This window comes from Canis lupus, chromosome 16 (assembly GCF_048164855.1).
Source record: "Canis lupus baileyi chromosome 16, mCanLup2.hap1, whole genome shotgun sequence".
In the NCBI taxonomy this organism is placed as follows: Eukaryota; Metazoa; Chordata; class Mammalia; order Carnivora; family Canidae; genus Canis; species Canis lupus.
Window position 1 is genome coordinate 8190263 of NC_132853.1, and position 13976 is coordinate 8204238.

Here is a 13976-nt window from a genome sequence, read left to right on the forward strand (position 1 = left end):
TGATATATTTGCATTCTGACACCATTTGGGGGTTAGGTGTGACATTTGGATTGGCTTGACTGCTTGAGAGATCACTATACATTAAACTTCGAAAAGGTGATGAAAGACAGGAGCCATTGGGGAATCTGGGTCTTATATAGATATGGAGAAGTATTCCTGTCTCATTTTTCTAAAAGTAGTGATGGCTGTACTTGGAAAGTTGAGTCATTTTTAAAAATGAAAGAGTCTTCTAACCTTCGTTCCATGTGCACCTTGATTATCTTTATAGGGACAGTGCCTCTTCTCAGTGCTGGAGGCACTTGCCTGTGTGGAGTCCTGTGAAAGGTGCCCTCAGCCGGGAGCTGGGCTCAGTGGAAGAGAGATAAAAACTTGTCCAAAGACTTTTGCCATTGAAGGGCTGCATGATATTCAGCTCCCATTAGGAAAACCTCTGGAGCTCTCCCATTTTGTGCTTTTGTGACTGGAGTCACATTAACCACAGTCTCTCCCCTAATATTAATGTGTTTCCTAAATGCCCTTCAACTTAACATGTTAAGAGCAAATAGGGGGTTTACAATTTAATTTGAGGGGGGAGATGATATATTATTTTTTCCTTAGTGTAAATCATTGTGTTTTATACTTCTCAGAGATAATTGGGAGCCAGTTTCAAAGAGTAGGTCAGTGCCAGGAGTTATTGCTTCTTTTACGAAGGCTAATAATCTTTACTTCTGTAAATGGATATTCTTCTTCCATTTTTAACATAAGGTGAAAAAGTTTGGGTCACTCTGTCAGTTGGTTTACGCCTATTAGGTAAAATTTCTTCAAGGTTGAGACAAAGAAGGGTTTTTTTAAAAATACAAAATGTAGAACACATCCTCTTAGATAATTAGTGTCCATTGGAGGAAGGCAATGATGGGTAAGAAAAACCTAAATCCTTACAATACTATATTTGATGTGGTTGGCCATAAGTTTTAAAACTAGACTTTTAAATGTGCTATTTGAACTTTACCACAGTGAGTGGTCTGTTCTAGTTCATGTGTGTGTTGAATTTTCTCCTTTGGCTGTGGAGTCTTTACTCACAGCTTAAAGAAAACCTACAATAGGAGAGAGGGGTTGATAAGAGGGGTACAGAAAGGTTTTGACCCAAATTTTCCCAGCCAAGAACCAAGTGTTCTGTCAAAATGGCAGAGACAGTGGCTTCTATTTCATGCTTTCCTTCCTGTCCCCTGGCAGCGTGGCACACTCCTGACGAGCTCTCTGATCTTAGGGTGGGTTACGAGGGAGGGGGTTCTCCCTGGCCTGGGCCCCTTTACATCCATCCTGAGGCACACCATCTGCCCTAGCCACTGTGCCTGCATACGCATTCCCTGTGCGTTTCCACAACTGCTCCTTAGCTTTCCTTGGCACAGGTCCCCACCCAGACTCTGCCGAGGAAATGCAGCTGTCGCTCTGAGCCCTTTACTGTCTCTGAGATTCATGCATTTACTCTACTGCTGTTTATCTTCTCTATTGTAAGTTCCTGCGAGTAGATCAATCAGATCAGTTGTATGAATGAGTCATAAAATGTGACAGTAAAAGGGCAGCATTGTGCCCTAGTTGTTTGTTCCTCTTTAACTTCTCTTCTTGCGCTCCCTAGGACTGGCTTTAATTTTGGGATAATCACACCAACCCCGTCTTCTAACGTCACCGTCACACAAGGTACAGTCTCTCTGTGGGGTGCAGCCATCCTCTTGTGTTACCTCTAAACAGGTGCTGGGTTCTGTACAGATATGTCAACATTTTCCTTGCTGCCGAGTCTTGACTTAAAGCATCGGCAGTAAGTTCGGTGTCGATGTTGGTCCTTTGAAATAAGCAGGATTTATTTTTTTTAAATTTTTATTTATTTATGATAGTCACAGAGAGAGAGAGAGAGGCAGAGACACAGGCAGAGGGAGAAGCAGGCTCCATGCACTGGGAGCCCGACGTGGGATTCGATCCCGGGTCTCCAGGATCGCGCCCTGGGCCAAAGGCAGGCGCCAAACCGCTGCGCCACCCAGGAATCCCTAAGCAGGATTTAAACCAAAGGGGAGGACTTCTGTTGACTTTTTAAATTACGAACAAGGAAAAGATTTGTTTCTGGGAAAGCAAGACTGGGCTATAAAGGTAGATGTTAATGTGTGAATTAAAATGTCTCACTCCATCTTCTTATCTGTAAAAGACCAGATTCATCTTCTCTCCCAGATAACCTGTCTGTGAACACACTGGTCCGCAGTGTGTTGTTATATATCCATCAACTGGCATGTTTTTAACGTTGAAAAGAATTTAGGGACCTGTAAAGAAACCACATGTATTTTTTAAGTGCCTCTCAGTTCTCAGTTTAATTAAGTTTATTTTTCTTTCATTTTGAAAAGCAAGCTCTTCCTATGAAAGGGATGTATTCCATAATCAAACATTGTGCTCCTCAGTTGCTGCATTTCTTTTATATGTCCTTCTGGGTTTTTTGTCTTCTTCTATATTTCATTTAACACCATCTCTTAGGATTTTTCCAGTATTACTGGAAACGTTATATAAATGTTACTTGCAATGGCTACGTGATTTCTGTCTTGTATATATGCTGTGATCTATTTAACCCATTTACCTTTTGGACATTTAGGTTATTTCTAGGTTTTCCAAATAATAACACATTAAGCGTCTTTCTTCTGTTCATTCAACAAATATTTTTTGAGTGCTTTCTTTGTGCCAACCTAAGTGGTAGAAGTTTTAGTGAAAAAGGGATCCCTTAAGATCTGGAGAGAGATTAGGGAGCTAAAAGCATAGCAGACTTCCTAAACCTAATTTGTGTGTGGCACTTAAAGAGTTGATGGTTTCCTTCCTTTCTTTCTAGAATAATGATTCTTAAACTGTTTTCATAACCTTTGCCCGCATAGATATGGCAGCGTACACTGGAGGCCAGGCCCATGTCTTCCCCTGTCCCACTTTCTAGAGGAAAAACAACTCAGTGATATAAAAAGATTAAGAGGAACAAAATAATAACTGTCAGAAGTCATAAGTAAAATAGTCCTAAAATGCAGTGGTAATTCCATAAACATTTTAATTAATAGAATAGAAACCACCCAGAACCATAAGCAACCCAGTACAACAGCAGTGATACAAGGTTTTTCAGGAAATTGTACACAGGAAATTGGGGCTTTGCAGTCTTCCAAGAAACCAGACTTCTTAGAACAATATGGGTTAGAAACATCAATAAACACTGTAATAGGTGAATTTTACCTAGAACTATCATATTTTGGTTACTTTTATTCGCGCTTACTATTTGACCGGGAGTTGGTAGTGCTTCACCTGTTTCATTTCATCTTTATAACAGCTCTCTGATGTAGCTACTCTTACTATGTCTATTTTTCAAATGGGGAAATTGAGGCCCCAAGAGGTAAAGTAACTTTTTCAGAGTTATTAGTTGTACAGACAGCAGGTGGCAGAGTACCAGGCTCCAGAGCCTATGACCTTGACCCCCGGGTCATATTGCCTCTTTATGTAAAGCTGATTACCGAGTGAGCACTAGGGAATGACCCTTCATTGTACATAAAAATAATTGTCTGTGTACTGATATTTTCTTTGCCCATAAAAAACGCATGAGGAACTTCCATTTTGGATCAAGTCCTGGCCTACCAGGAGGTCCGTAGACAAGCACTGTGTCAAAAGTATTATTGAGGAAGGCACACACAGGGAAAAAAAGAGAGAAGATGTCATTTTATTTCTCTATCACAGTGTGATAACCCTGTGAATTTCATGCATTCTAGATAGGACAGTATGTTAGTTATGATGTAATGGTCACAAAAAGGATGTTTATTCTTCTCACCTCCGTGAGCTTGCTCAGAACTAGCCCTCTCGTGGAAAAGCCTTCACTATGTTTCCCCAAGGAAAAGTGCTGTCCCAGGACAGCCATCCCGACTGTATCGAGGGGAGAGAGACATGGGCTTGGAAACAGTCCGTGGGAATATGACAGATTATGTGTTGCTAAATCCAACCCACTTTCTAATTTCTTTTTCTTGCTAGGGGCAGCACCCCCCACTAAAGAGTCACACCAGCTCGACGCATTCTCCTTTGGCGGGGGAGGCAAAACTTTTTATGAGCCAGGTACTGAAAGCTCCCCACCCTCGGGGATGGCAGCGCCACACAGCTCTGGAGCCACCACCACCTCTCCTGCGGAGCCTGCGCCTTCCAGTGGCCGACCTGCAGCACCTTCTGGACTTGCTGCCTCTACTGCCTCTGGCAAGCTGGAAACTCCACCATCCAAGTTGGGAGAGCTTCTGTTTCCAAGTTCTTTGGCTGGAGAGACCCTGGGAAGTTTTTCAGGACTGCGCGTCGGCCAAGCAGATGATTCTACAAAACCAACCATTAAGGCTTCATCCACAAACCTGACTGGTGTGCAGCCGGCCAAGACTTCAACCGTCCCCTCGGGGTTTAGTTTTACTGGCCCTCCCCTGGTAGGGAAGCATGCAGAGCCCCCCGTGACCTCCTCTGTGACCACCACTGCAGGGGCACCAGCGGCAGCTGGCACAAGCACTAGCAGCTCCTCAACTGGCATCTTTGGCGGCCTGCCCCTCACCAGTGCAGGATCCTCAGGGATAATGGGTTTTGGTGGGATGACCCCAGGTGGTAGCAAGACGAGTTTTTCCTTTGGCAACCAACAGACGAGTAGTATGGTACCCCCACCTACCCCCCCATCAGCAACAACTGCCACCCCCCTTCCTACCGCATTCCCCACATTGTCCTTTGGTAGCCTCCTGAATTCAGCATCTGCTCCCACCCTGCCTGTGGCCTCTGGGAAAAGCACAGAGGAATCCACGTCATCAGCTTCTCCTGAGAAGCCAGACAACAGTGAGGTCTCAGCCTCAACAAGCTCGCTTCTGGGGCCGCAGCCGTCAACCTCACTTCCCCAGGCTCCTCTGCAGACTTCCGACTCTGTTAAAAAAGAAGCTGCTGTGGCTCAGCCTGCAGCCAGCAGCCCTGGCCCTGCAGGCTCCAATACCAGTCTCATAGCACCTGGTGCCGAGGCCGCTCCAGCTGCCCCCACAGTCCCCGATGTCAGGACGGAATCAGCGTCTCCCACCTCAACGCTCTCAGCAACTGGGCAGAGCACTGTCACGGCTGCTGCAGTCCCCAGCGTGGTCCCTGTGGCCATTGAAACCCCAGGTCCCCCTGTAACCTCCAGCTCTGTTTCCAGTGTTGCTCCAAGCCCAGTCACAGAGACACCAGTGTTTGGGACTGCCACCGCGGGCTCATCTGTCTTCACTCAGCCCCCCGCTGCCAGTTCTAGCTCAGCTTTCAGTCAGCTCCCCAGCAACACGGCCACTGCCCCCTCCACCACCCCTGTGTTTGGGCAGGCGGCCGTCAGCACCGCACCAAGCCTGTTTGGGCCACAGACTGGCAGTGTAGCCAGCACGGCAGCCGCCACACCTCCGGTCAGCAGCTCAGGCTTTGGCAGCCCTGCCTTCGGCACCTCAGCCACCGGGGTCTTTGGACAGACGACGTTTGGACAGGCTCCGGCCTTTGGGCAGTCCACCAGCAGCCCTGCAAGTGGCTTTTCCTTCAATCAGCCTGGGTTCAGCTCTGGGCCTGCTTTTGGCCAGTCCGCATCTTCCACCTCCACGTCTGCCAGTGGGAATGTCTTTGGTGCCTCCTCAAGTACCAGTAGCTCCAGCTCCTTCTCGTTTGGACAGTCTTCTGCCAACACAGGAGGGGTGCTATTTGGCCAGAGCAACCCTCCCGCGTTTGGGCAGAGTCCTGGCTTCGGGCAGGGAGGCTCTGTGTTTGGTGGCACCTCTGCCACCACCACAACGGTGGCGTCATCCTCTGGGTTTAGCTTTTGTCAAGCTTCAGGTAAGAATTTACAGAAGACTCCCTTTGTTCTCCTCTGCATTATTTGAAACATTTGCAAAAATCCTGTATTTCAAATTAAAAGAAAGGAGGGGAAACAAAAGAGAGACTCCAAATTCAAGAAGGGCACCTCAGAGCACTGGCGGCCTCAGGCATTTCCTGGGCCTTGTCACCATCACTGCAGTTCTGCTCCTCAGCAAGTTCTCCAGTCTTAGTCAGCAGAGTGCCAGTTTCATGGGGAAAAACACACATCTTTAGCTTAAGGTCATAGCAAGGTTCATACCTTTAGATTTGGAAGGTGCTTAGAGGCTGTTAGGTCCCAAACTGTCAAGCCTCGAGGAGACTCATCTAAGGTCATGAGCCAGAACCAGACTCTGAAGTGCCTCCTAGTTCGCTGCCCTGCCAACATTTTATATCCTGCTGCCTCTGACGCCATCTTACTTGCTATGAGGGCAGATACTGATGTTTGAGAAGTTGTGTTTTTTCCCCATTTTCAGTGTAGTTAAACAAAAATCTTTAAATGTTACTTTTTTAAGTAAAACACAATCCACTGTTGTGTGTCCAATTTTAGCAGCTGCCTTTACTTCCACAAGTTATCAATAAGACAATTTGAAAATAATTTCGCTTTCTGATAATTATCTTAGGGAAAAGGCATTTCTTCAGTTAGGCTGTGGGAGGAGAAACAGGGATTGATGAATTCTTGTTGGGCAAGGTTATGAATAACTGCTTATTCGTTCACATGGTGATGATTTATTTGAAAATGGTTCATAATTTATCAGGAAGGAAAATTTTTCCTTCCTTCCCTCAACAAATATTTGTTAAGCTCCCACTAAGTTCAGCTACAAGGACACAGAGCTGAAAGAGTCCTGAGATCTACCTGCTGCCCTATCAGGAGGCTGTTTGGCCTGTGGGAATTATGGGAAATGTGATGATGGTTGTGGAGAGTGGGCAAGGGGAAAGGCCTGAGGAGTCTCACAGAGAAGGGTGTTCCACACACTGGGGTGCATCCTTTTTCTGCAGTCTGAACCTGAGAATCCCTCATGCACAAGTTTAATCCAACTATTTGAACATAATTGAGAACCTCTGAAAAAATCTTTCATCTAGTAACTATGTGGAAAGGTACCTGAACAATATACTTAAGCCCTGGTGGAAGAATTGACACTTGCCTGAGCTCACCCACCTAGATCAGTGACACGGCTGGGAAGGGAACTCTTGCCTTCTAACTCCTTGTCTAGGGCTCTTCAGTTAGAGTACACAGTCTCATCTGGTTTTCCCAGGTCCTGTTCAGACCAGCGCTTCAGACATCCTCTGCCAACCAGAAGAAAGATGAACTACCCCAAAAGAATCTCCTATTTGAGGAAACCAGAGAGTAAAAATATTCATGATATTAAGTCAGTCATTGGAAAGACTCCATGACAGCTAAGTCTAAGGAAAAACTACCCTGAGAGTATACTGCTGTATCAGTCCCTACCCACCTGGGGTTTGGTAGGAGACAAGAATTCAGTCCTCAGGATTTTGGAATTTATATTAGTATGAAATGTTAACGATGACCAAAGGTCTTTATTTATTCATAATGTTCTCCGTTTCCTATAAAGGAAAACAGATTTTATTTGTGAGTTGACTTATTATCAGGTATCTTAGTACATCTGAATGCAATTTAAAAACAAACAAAATACTTGATGTTGTAAAGGAGTCATCCAAATTAAACTTGTTCTCTTCTTATTTTACAGGTTTTGGGTCTAGTAATACTGGTTCTTTGTTTGGTCAAGCAACCAGTACTGGCGGAACAGTCTTTGGCCAGGTAAATAATGTATGTTTGTTTCCATTCATGTCAACGTGTAGCAGACCCATCCACATCATTCCCACACAGTGTAAGCAGTTTGTACTCTATGCCCGATGCCAGCAAATAGCCTCATAGGATTCTCAAGCTCTGCCTTCTTTGGCTCCCTTGGGGAGGCAGAAATCTCAGTCTCTGATTTGAGAGAATCACTATAGTTTTGACCCTTCTCTGACAGTCCTCTAGGAAGCACTTTAGAAGCACAGTATCTGATCTCTATCCATCTTCTCTGCCCATTCTGCTAGGGCGGGAGTTCACACACTACAGTCCATGGGCTACATCTCCTCCTCAGCCTTGTTGTATGGGGTTTTTTGTTTTCTTTTTAAGGTCCTGGAGCTAAGAATACTTTTTACCTTTTTAAATGGTTATTTAAGCCAAAAGAAGAAAATGTAACCGACACCATATATGGCCTCTGGACTAAGCTGTATGCACTTTGGTGACCTGAGTTGTTTGAGTTTGTACAGATAGTGGTGATCTACATGTGGGCATGGTTTTAAGTGCTTTACATAAATGGACTCACATAATCATTAGTGCTTCTGGGAGGTAGGTGCTATTATTGTCCCCATTCCACAGATGAGGACAGCGAGGGCTCAGAGAGAGTAAATGTATTGTTATATCACATGCTTTCAGATCACAGTAACCCCTCAAGGAGTCCTTGTGAAGAAAGGTCCTCTAATGTAGCAAAGACGATGGTGGCTTTCTGAAGGTGGACTTGACACATGTCCGTTAACTAACGAAGTGGCAGATGTACCGTATGTTTCTGCCACATCTTCAGGAAGATATTTTCTTAGTGCTCCCTTTCCTTCAAAGACAGGTTTTATCCTGATCAGTGATCTGTGGCAGGGGGAAGTCTAACTTCGGAGCTGATAATGGCAGGTGAAGTCATTTAAACTGAGGTCCTCACTGGAAATGGCTAAAAATGGTAGATAAAACACAAAAACCACAGTTTCAAAAGCACTGGCAAAAAAATTAAAATAATAAATAAATAAATAAATAAAATGCATGCATGCACTGGCAGCTAACAGGGTATTTTGCCAAGCCAGATAAAAAGAAAATGGGCATCTGTAGAAGTGATGAGAACGCAAGAGCCAGTGTTACCATGAGGGCATTCATTCATCGATAAAATTTTATTTTATTTTTTTTAAGATTTAATTTATTTTTTTTTTAATTTTTTTTATTTATTTATGATAGTCACATATTGAGAGAGAGAGAGAGAGAGAGAGGCAGAGACATAGGCAGAGGGAGAAGCAGGCTCCATACACCGGGAGCCCGACGTGGGATTCGATCCCGGGTCTCCAGGATCGCGCCCTGGGCCAAAGGCAGGCGCTAAACCGCTGTGCCACCCAGGGATCCCTAGATTTAATTTATTTATTCATGAGAGACACAGAGAGAGAAAGAGGCAGAGACACAGGCAGAGGGAGAGGCAGGCTCCTTGCCAGGAGCCCAATGTGGGACTTGATCCTGGGACTCCAAGATCACGTCCTGGGCTGAAGGCAGGCGCTAAACCACTGAGCCACCCAGGCGTCCCTCATCTGAGAAAATTTTAATAACCCCAAAGGGCAAAGGAACAGAAGTCCCAACTGATATAGGCACAGAATGAGGAGTCTAAAAGAGACCACCCCAAGGTGAGCTGGGACTCCAGATTCACTGGGTCTCCACCTGTGAATGTAGCCTGACAGGATCCTATGGTGGTGATGTCTGCAGATGGCTGGCAAAAGCAGCGCAGACCCACTTTGAAGAAAAGTAGCTTTACTCTAAGCCTGGGATGATTTTACTCCTAAGCCTAGGACGTCAATTCTCTCGCCTAAATTAATCAAAAAAGGAAATAAGGAACTATGAGCAGGGCCCAGAATAAACATCAGACATACATGTGCAAAGACTTCCACACTATAAAACATCTATGTTTTACATGCTTGATAGAAATAAAAGGCAAACTTGAACATACCGGTGAAGAGGAAGGGGTGAGATGTGTCATAGCTGCATTGAAAACCAAATAGAACTTCTAGAAAAATATAATTAAAATTTAAAATCAGCAGATTAGACCCAGCTGAAGAGAATGGTAATCTACCAGAATAGGGATCAGCAAACTTCTATAAAGGACTGGATAGTTCGAGAACCACATACAGTTTCCACCACAGCTACTTATTGCTACACAAAAGCAGGCCATAGACAGTAAATACGTGAATGAACATGATTATGCTTTCATAAAACTTTATTTACCAAAACAGCAGCCCGGATTGAGTCCACAGATTATAGTTTGGCGGCTGTCAAACTCACGAGCAGGTCAGATTGAATTACCTGGAATATATCATGGGGAGCAAAAAAGATGAAAGATACAAAAGATAGCCAGATGTTAAGAAAAATTTAACACGTTTAATCAAAGAAGAGGAGAAAAGATGTGTGACAATATCAGAGAAAAAGACATTTCCAAAACCAGTAGAAAACAGTAACCCACAGATTCAAAAGTCCCACAAATGCTGAGTAGAACGTGTGAAAAGAAACTGATTCCAAGACCCATCACAGTGAAGCTGCACAGCTATAAAGATAAAATGTTAAAAACCGGGATCCCTGGGTGGCGCAGCGGTTTGGCGCCTGCCTTTGGCCCAGGGCGCGATCCTGGAGACCCGGGATCGAATCCCACGTCGGGCTCCCGGTGCATGGAGCCTGCTTCTCCCTCTGCCTGTGTCTCTGCCTCTCTCTCTCTGTGACTATCATAAATAAATAAAAATTTAAAAAAAAAAAAAATGTTAAAAACCCTCAAGAGAAAGACAAGTTACCTTTAAAAGAGCAATAGTTGGACTCAGAGCTGACTTCTCAGCAGTGACAGTGAAAGCCAGAGACAGTCTTTTTACCTAGAATTTCTAAACCCCAGAAAAAACATCTTTAAAGATTGAAGGGAAATCAAGACATTTCTCAGACAGATACTGAGAGAATTTATGCCTAGCAGACCTGAAGCAAATTCTAAAGGATATTCTTCAGGCAAAAAGAAAATTTGACTTCACTAAAATTATAGCTCTCTTAAGGTAAAATAAGCCATGAAATGGTAAAATTACAGCCTATAAAACTGACAGAGTAATTGAATTTAGAATATGTAAACAATACAACTAAAAAGAAGGCAAGTACACCACCACCAAAATGGCTAAAAGGTTGACAGTATTCAATATTGGTGAGGAGGTATAGCAACTAGAAACTCGTATGTTGCATAAGGGAGTATAAATCCATATAACCACAAAAAAATTCGTCTTGAGCCAGCGTATCTACTTCGGTATAACGTAACCAGCAGAAACAAGTGCTTTCCTTCACAAGAAGGTAGGAATGAGAATGTTCCTGGTAGTGTATTTGTAATAACTAAAAACAAGAAACAACCAAAATGCCTATCAGCTGAAGAATGGATAAATAAATTGTGGTATATTTGTACGGTGGCATACTACAAAATAGTGAAATCAAATGCATGTTCGTATACAAAACAAAATGGGTAAATCCCACAGATGTAGTGTTAAATGAAAGAAGCTAGATCTGAGAGTATGTACTGTTGGATTACAGTTTCTTAAAGAGGCAAATACAGGCAAAACTTAGCATGATAGAAATTATAGTGATGGTTTCTCCTAGGGCATTAAACATGGGGTACAGAGGAGCTGTCTAAAGTTCTCAAACAATGTCTGCTATTTTGAACTGCTATAAACACTTGTATGTCAAAATTCACTGAGCTCTCTACACATAAAATGTGTAAATTTAAACACAAGGAAAATAAGCAAAAAGGTTTCATTAAAAAAAGATAGTTTATTGCACAACTTTGTAAATGTACCTGATGCTGCTAAATTGTACACTTAAAAATGCTGAAGTCAATAACTTTTATGAATATTTTATCACAATTTTTTAAAGAAGGAGGAATAAAATATAATAAATAGATAGATAGATAGATAGATAGATAGATAGATAGATAGAGGTTAGCTAGAAGACCAAGAAACATTCAGTTAAAAAAAAAAGAAGAAAGAAACATTCAGTTAGTAATATGAATTAAACCAACAGAGATACACACCTATACAACAGCAAAAATTCAAAGCGCAATTATAACAAATGCCAGCAAATCTATACAGAGCAAAGGAAGTTTGCATGTACCCCTGGTTGGAGTGTCATTTGGTACAACCTTACCTTGGAAAATAGTGTGGCTTAATCCAACAGAGACTGGTAGTTCCAACTCCTAGGTGTGTTCTTTAGAGAAAGTCATCATGGACATGGGCACCAGGATACAGGAGCGTTTATAGCCACATTGTTACAGTAACCAAAGACTGGAAGCATCCCACATGTTTACCAGTATTCCAATGTGTAGACAAGTTTGTATTGTTCTATAGTAGAATTTAACCAGCTGTGAAAATGACTAAACCAAAGTGGCATGAGGAACTCACAGGCATAATGTTGAGCTAACAGATATAAAACTTACTGTGATAAACTCTATATTGGTTACTCGTTTCCACCACCCACCCCCATATTCTTCTGTCACAGAAATTATGTTTGCAATTGGAGGGGCCAAAAATTCAAATCAATATTTTTTCTGATGATAGGGGCTTTCTGTGTTGTATTCATTGCTATATCCCCAATTCTTAGGACTGTGGCTAGCACATGATAGACACCATAAAAATGAATAAATTTTCAGTTGATAGGAGTATCCTCAGAAATATCTAAGAGAAAGAAAGAGAAAGAAAGAGAAAAGAAAAGAAAGATAGATCTAAGAGTACAAGGCAGATTCTGGCTAGGATTCGGAAGACCTTAATTCCTTTAATAACACCAAGCAAAATCCAGATAGTGTAATAATCACATTTATCCCATGGATATTGGAATTATCTAGTGCCATGTAACACATGACCTCCAAATCAGTAGCATTTATATATATCCAGTGGTTGGTTTTGCTGTTGGCTCAGAATTTAACTGGAGTTCTTGGTTTCTCTCTGTGGCCTGGGCTTCCTTACAACATGGTGGCTGGATTCCAAGGAAATTTTTCAAAAAAAGAAAGGGAATCAAGCAGAAGCCATATAACCTTTTATGACCTATTTGCAGAGCATTACTTAGGTTGCATTCTCTTGTTCAAGGCAGTCATAAAATCTCATTCAAGTGTAAAAGGAGGGCAATAGACTTTACCTCTTAGAAGAGCACATGAGTCTAGAAACATTGCTGTGACCATCTTTGGAAAGTATCTGTCACAGTGGGACTCAGACTGGCAGAAAGCCTTGTGGAATTGATTTCCAGAGAGGGAAGCCCATGGTAGGTGAATGTGATGGGATAGCGGATTCTGGGGGCACATGTCAGGTCTGGGTTTGAGAAGTGGAAGAGAAGCCTTGCTAAAGACTGAAGAAATGTACTGGCTAGAGAAGAATCCAGAAGGAGCTCTTGGCAACAAGGGGAACAAGCAAAATAAATGACCAGTAAGTGCATGAAAAGATCAATACCATTCAACATTAGGAATATGAAAATCAAAACCATAATGAAAATACCTCTTTACACCCATTCGGTGGCAATAATAATAATTTTTAAAACCCTGAGAATAATAGGTGTTGACAAGGATGTAGAGAAATTGGAACCCTCATACATTGTTGGTTAGAATGTAAAATAGTGCATCTGTAGAACATAGTTCAGTGGTTCCTCAAAAAGCCAAACATAGAATTGCCATATGACCCAGCAATGCCACTACTGGGTATATACCTATAGGAATTAAAAGTAGGAAGTCAAAGAGACTCTTTTCACCAGTCTTCACAGCAGACTATTGTGAGCATTACTCACAATAGCCAAAAGGAGGAAACAACCCAAGTTTCCATCAACAGATGACTGGACAAACAAAATATGGCCTATTCATATGGCAGAATATTATCCAGCCTTCTAAAGGGATGAAGTTCTGATTCATACACACTACACTTGGATGAACCTTGAATGCATTATGCTAAATAAAATGAGCCAGACATAAAGGGACAAGTAACGTATGATTCCACCATGAAGTATTTATTTAGAATAGGTAAATTCATAGAGCAAGAAAATAGATTAGAAATTACCATTGGCTATAAGGAGGAGAGAGTGGGACTTACTGCTTAATGGTTAAGAATTTTGGTTGTGGTGATGAAAAATTCCTGGAAATAGGTATTGATGATGGCTGTATAACATTGTGAATATAGGGATCCCTGGGTGGCGCAGCGGTTTGGCGCCTGCCTCTGGCCCAGGGCGCGATCCTGGAGACCCAGGATCGAGTCCCACATCGGGCTCCCGGTGCATGGAGCCTGCTTCTCCCTCTGCCTATGTCTCTGCCTCTCTCTCTCTC

The 13976-nt window shown here is 42.8% G+C and overlaps 1 protein-coding gene across 5 annotated transcripts in view; it reads left to right on the top strand.

Annotated features, from left to right (window-relative positions):
- NUP214 (nucleoporin 214) overlaps positions 1 to 13976 on the top strand; it is a 103522-nt gene that overhangs the window by 66069 nt on the left and 23477 nt on the right. For all 5 annotated transcript variants that reach the window (XM_072778357.1, XM_072778360.1, XM_072778358.1 and 2 more), the window contains 3 exons: positions 1616 to 1677; positions 4012 to 5838; positions 7566 to 7636. In XM_072778357.1, the coding sequence (XP_072634458.1) occupies positions 1616 to 1677; positions 4012 to 5838; positions 7566 to 7636 (1960 nt within the window). The remainder of the gene's footprint in view (positions 1 to 1615; positions 1678 to 4011; positions 5839 to 7565; positions 7637 to 13976) is intronic.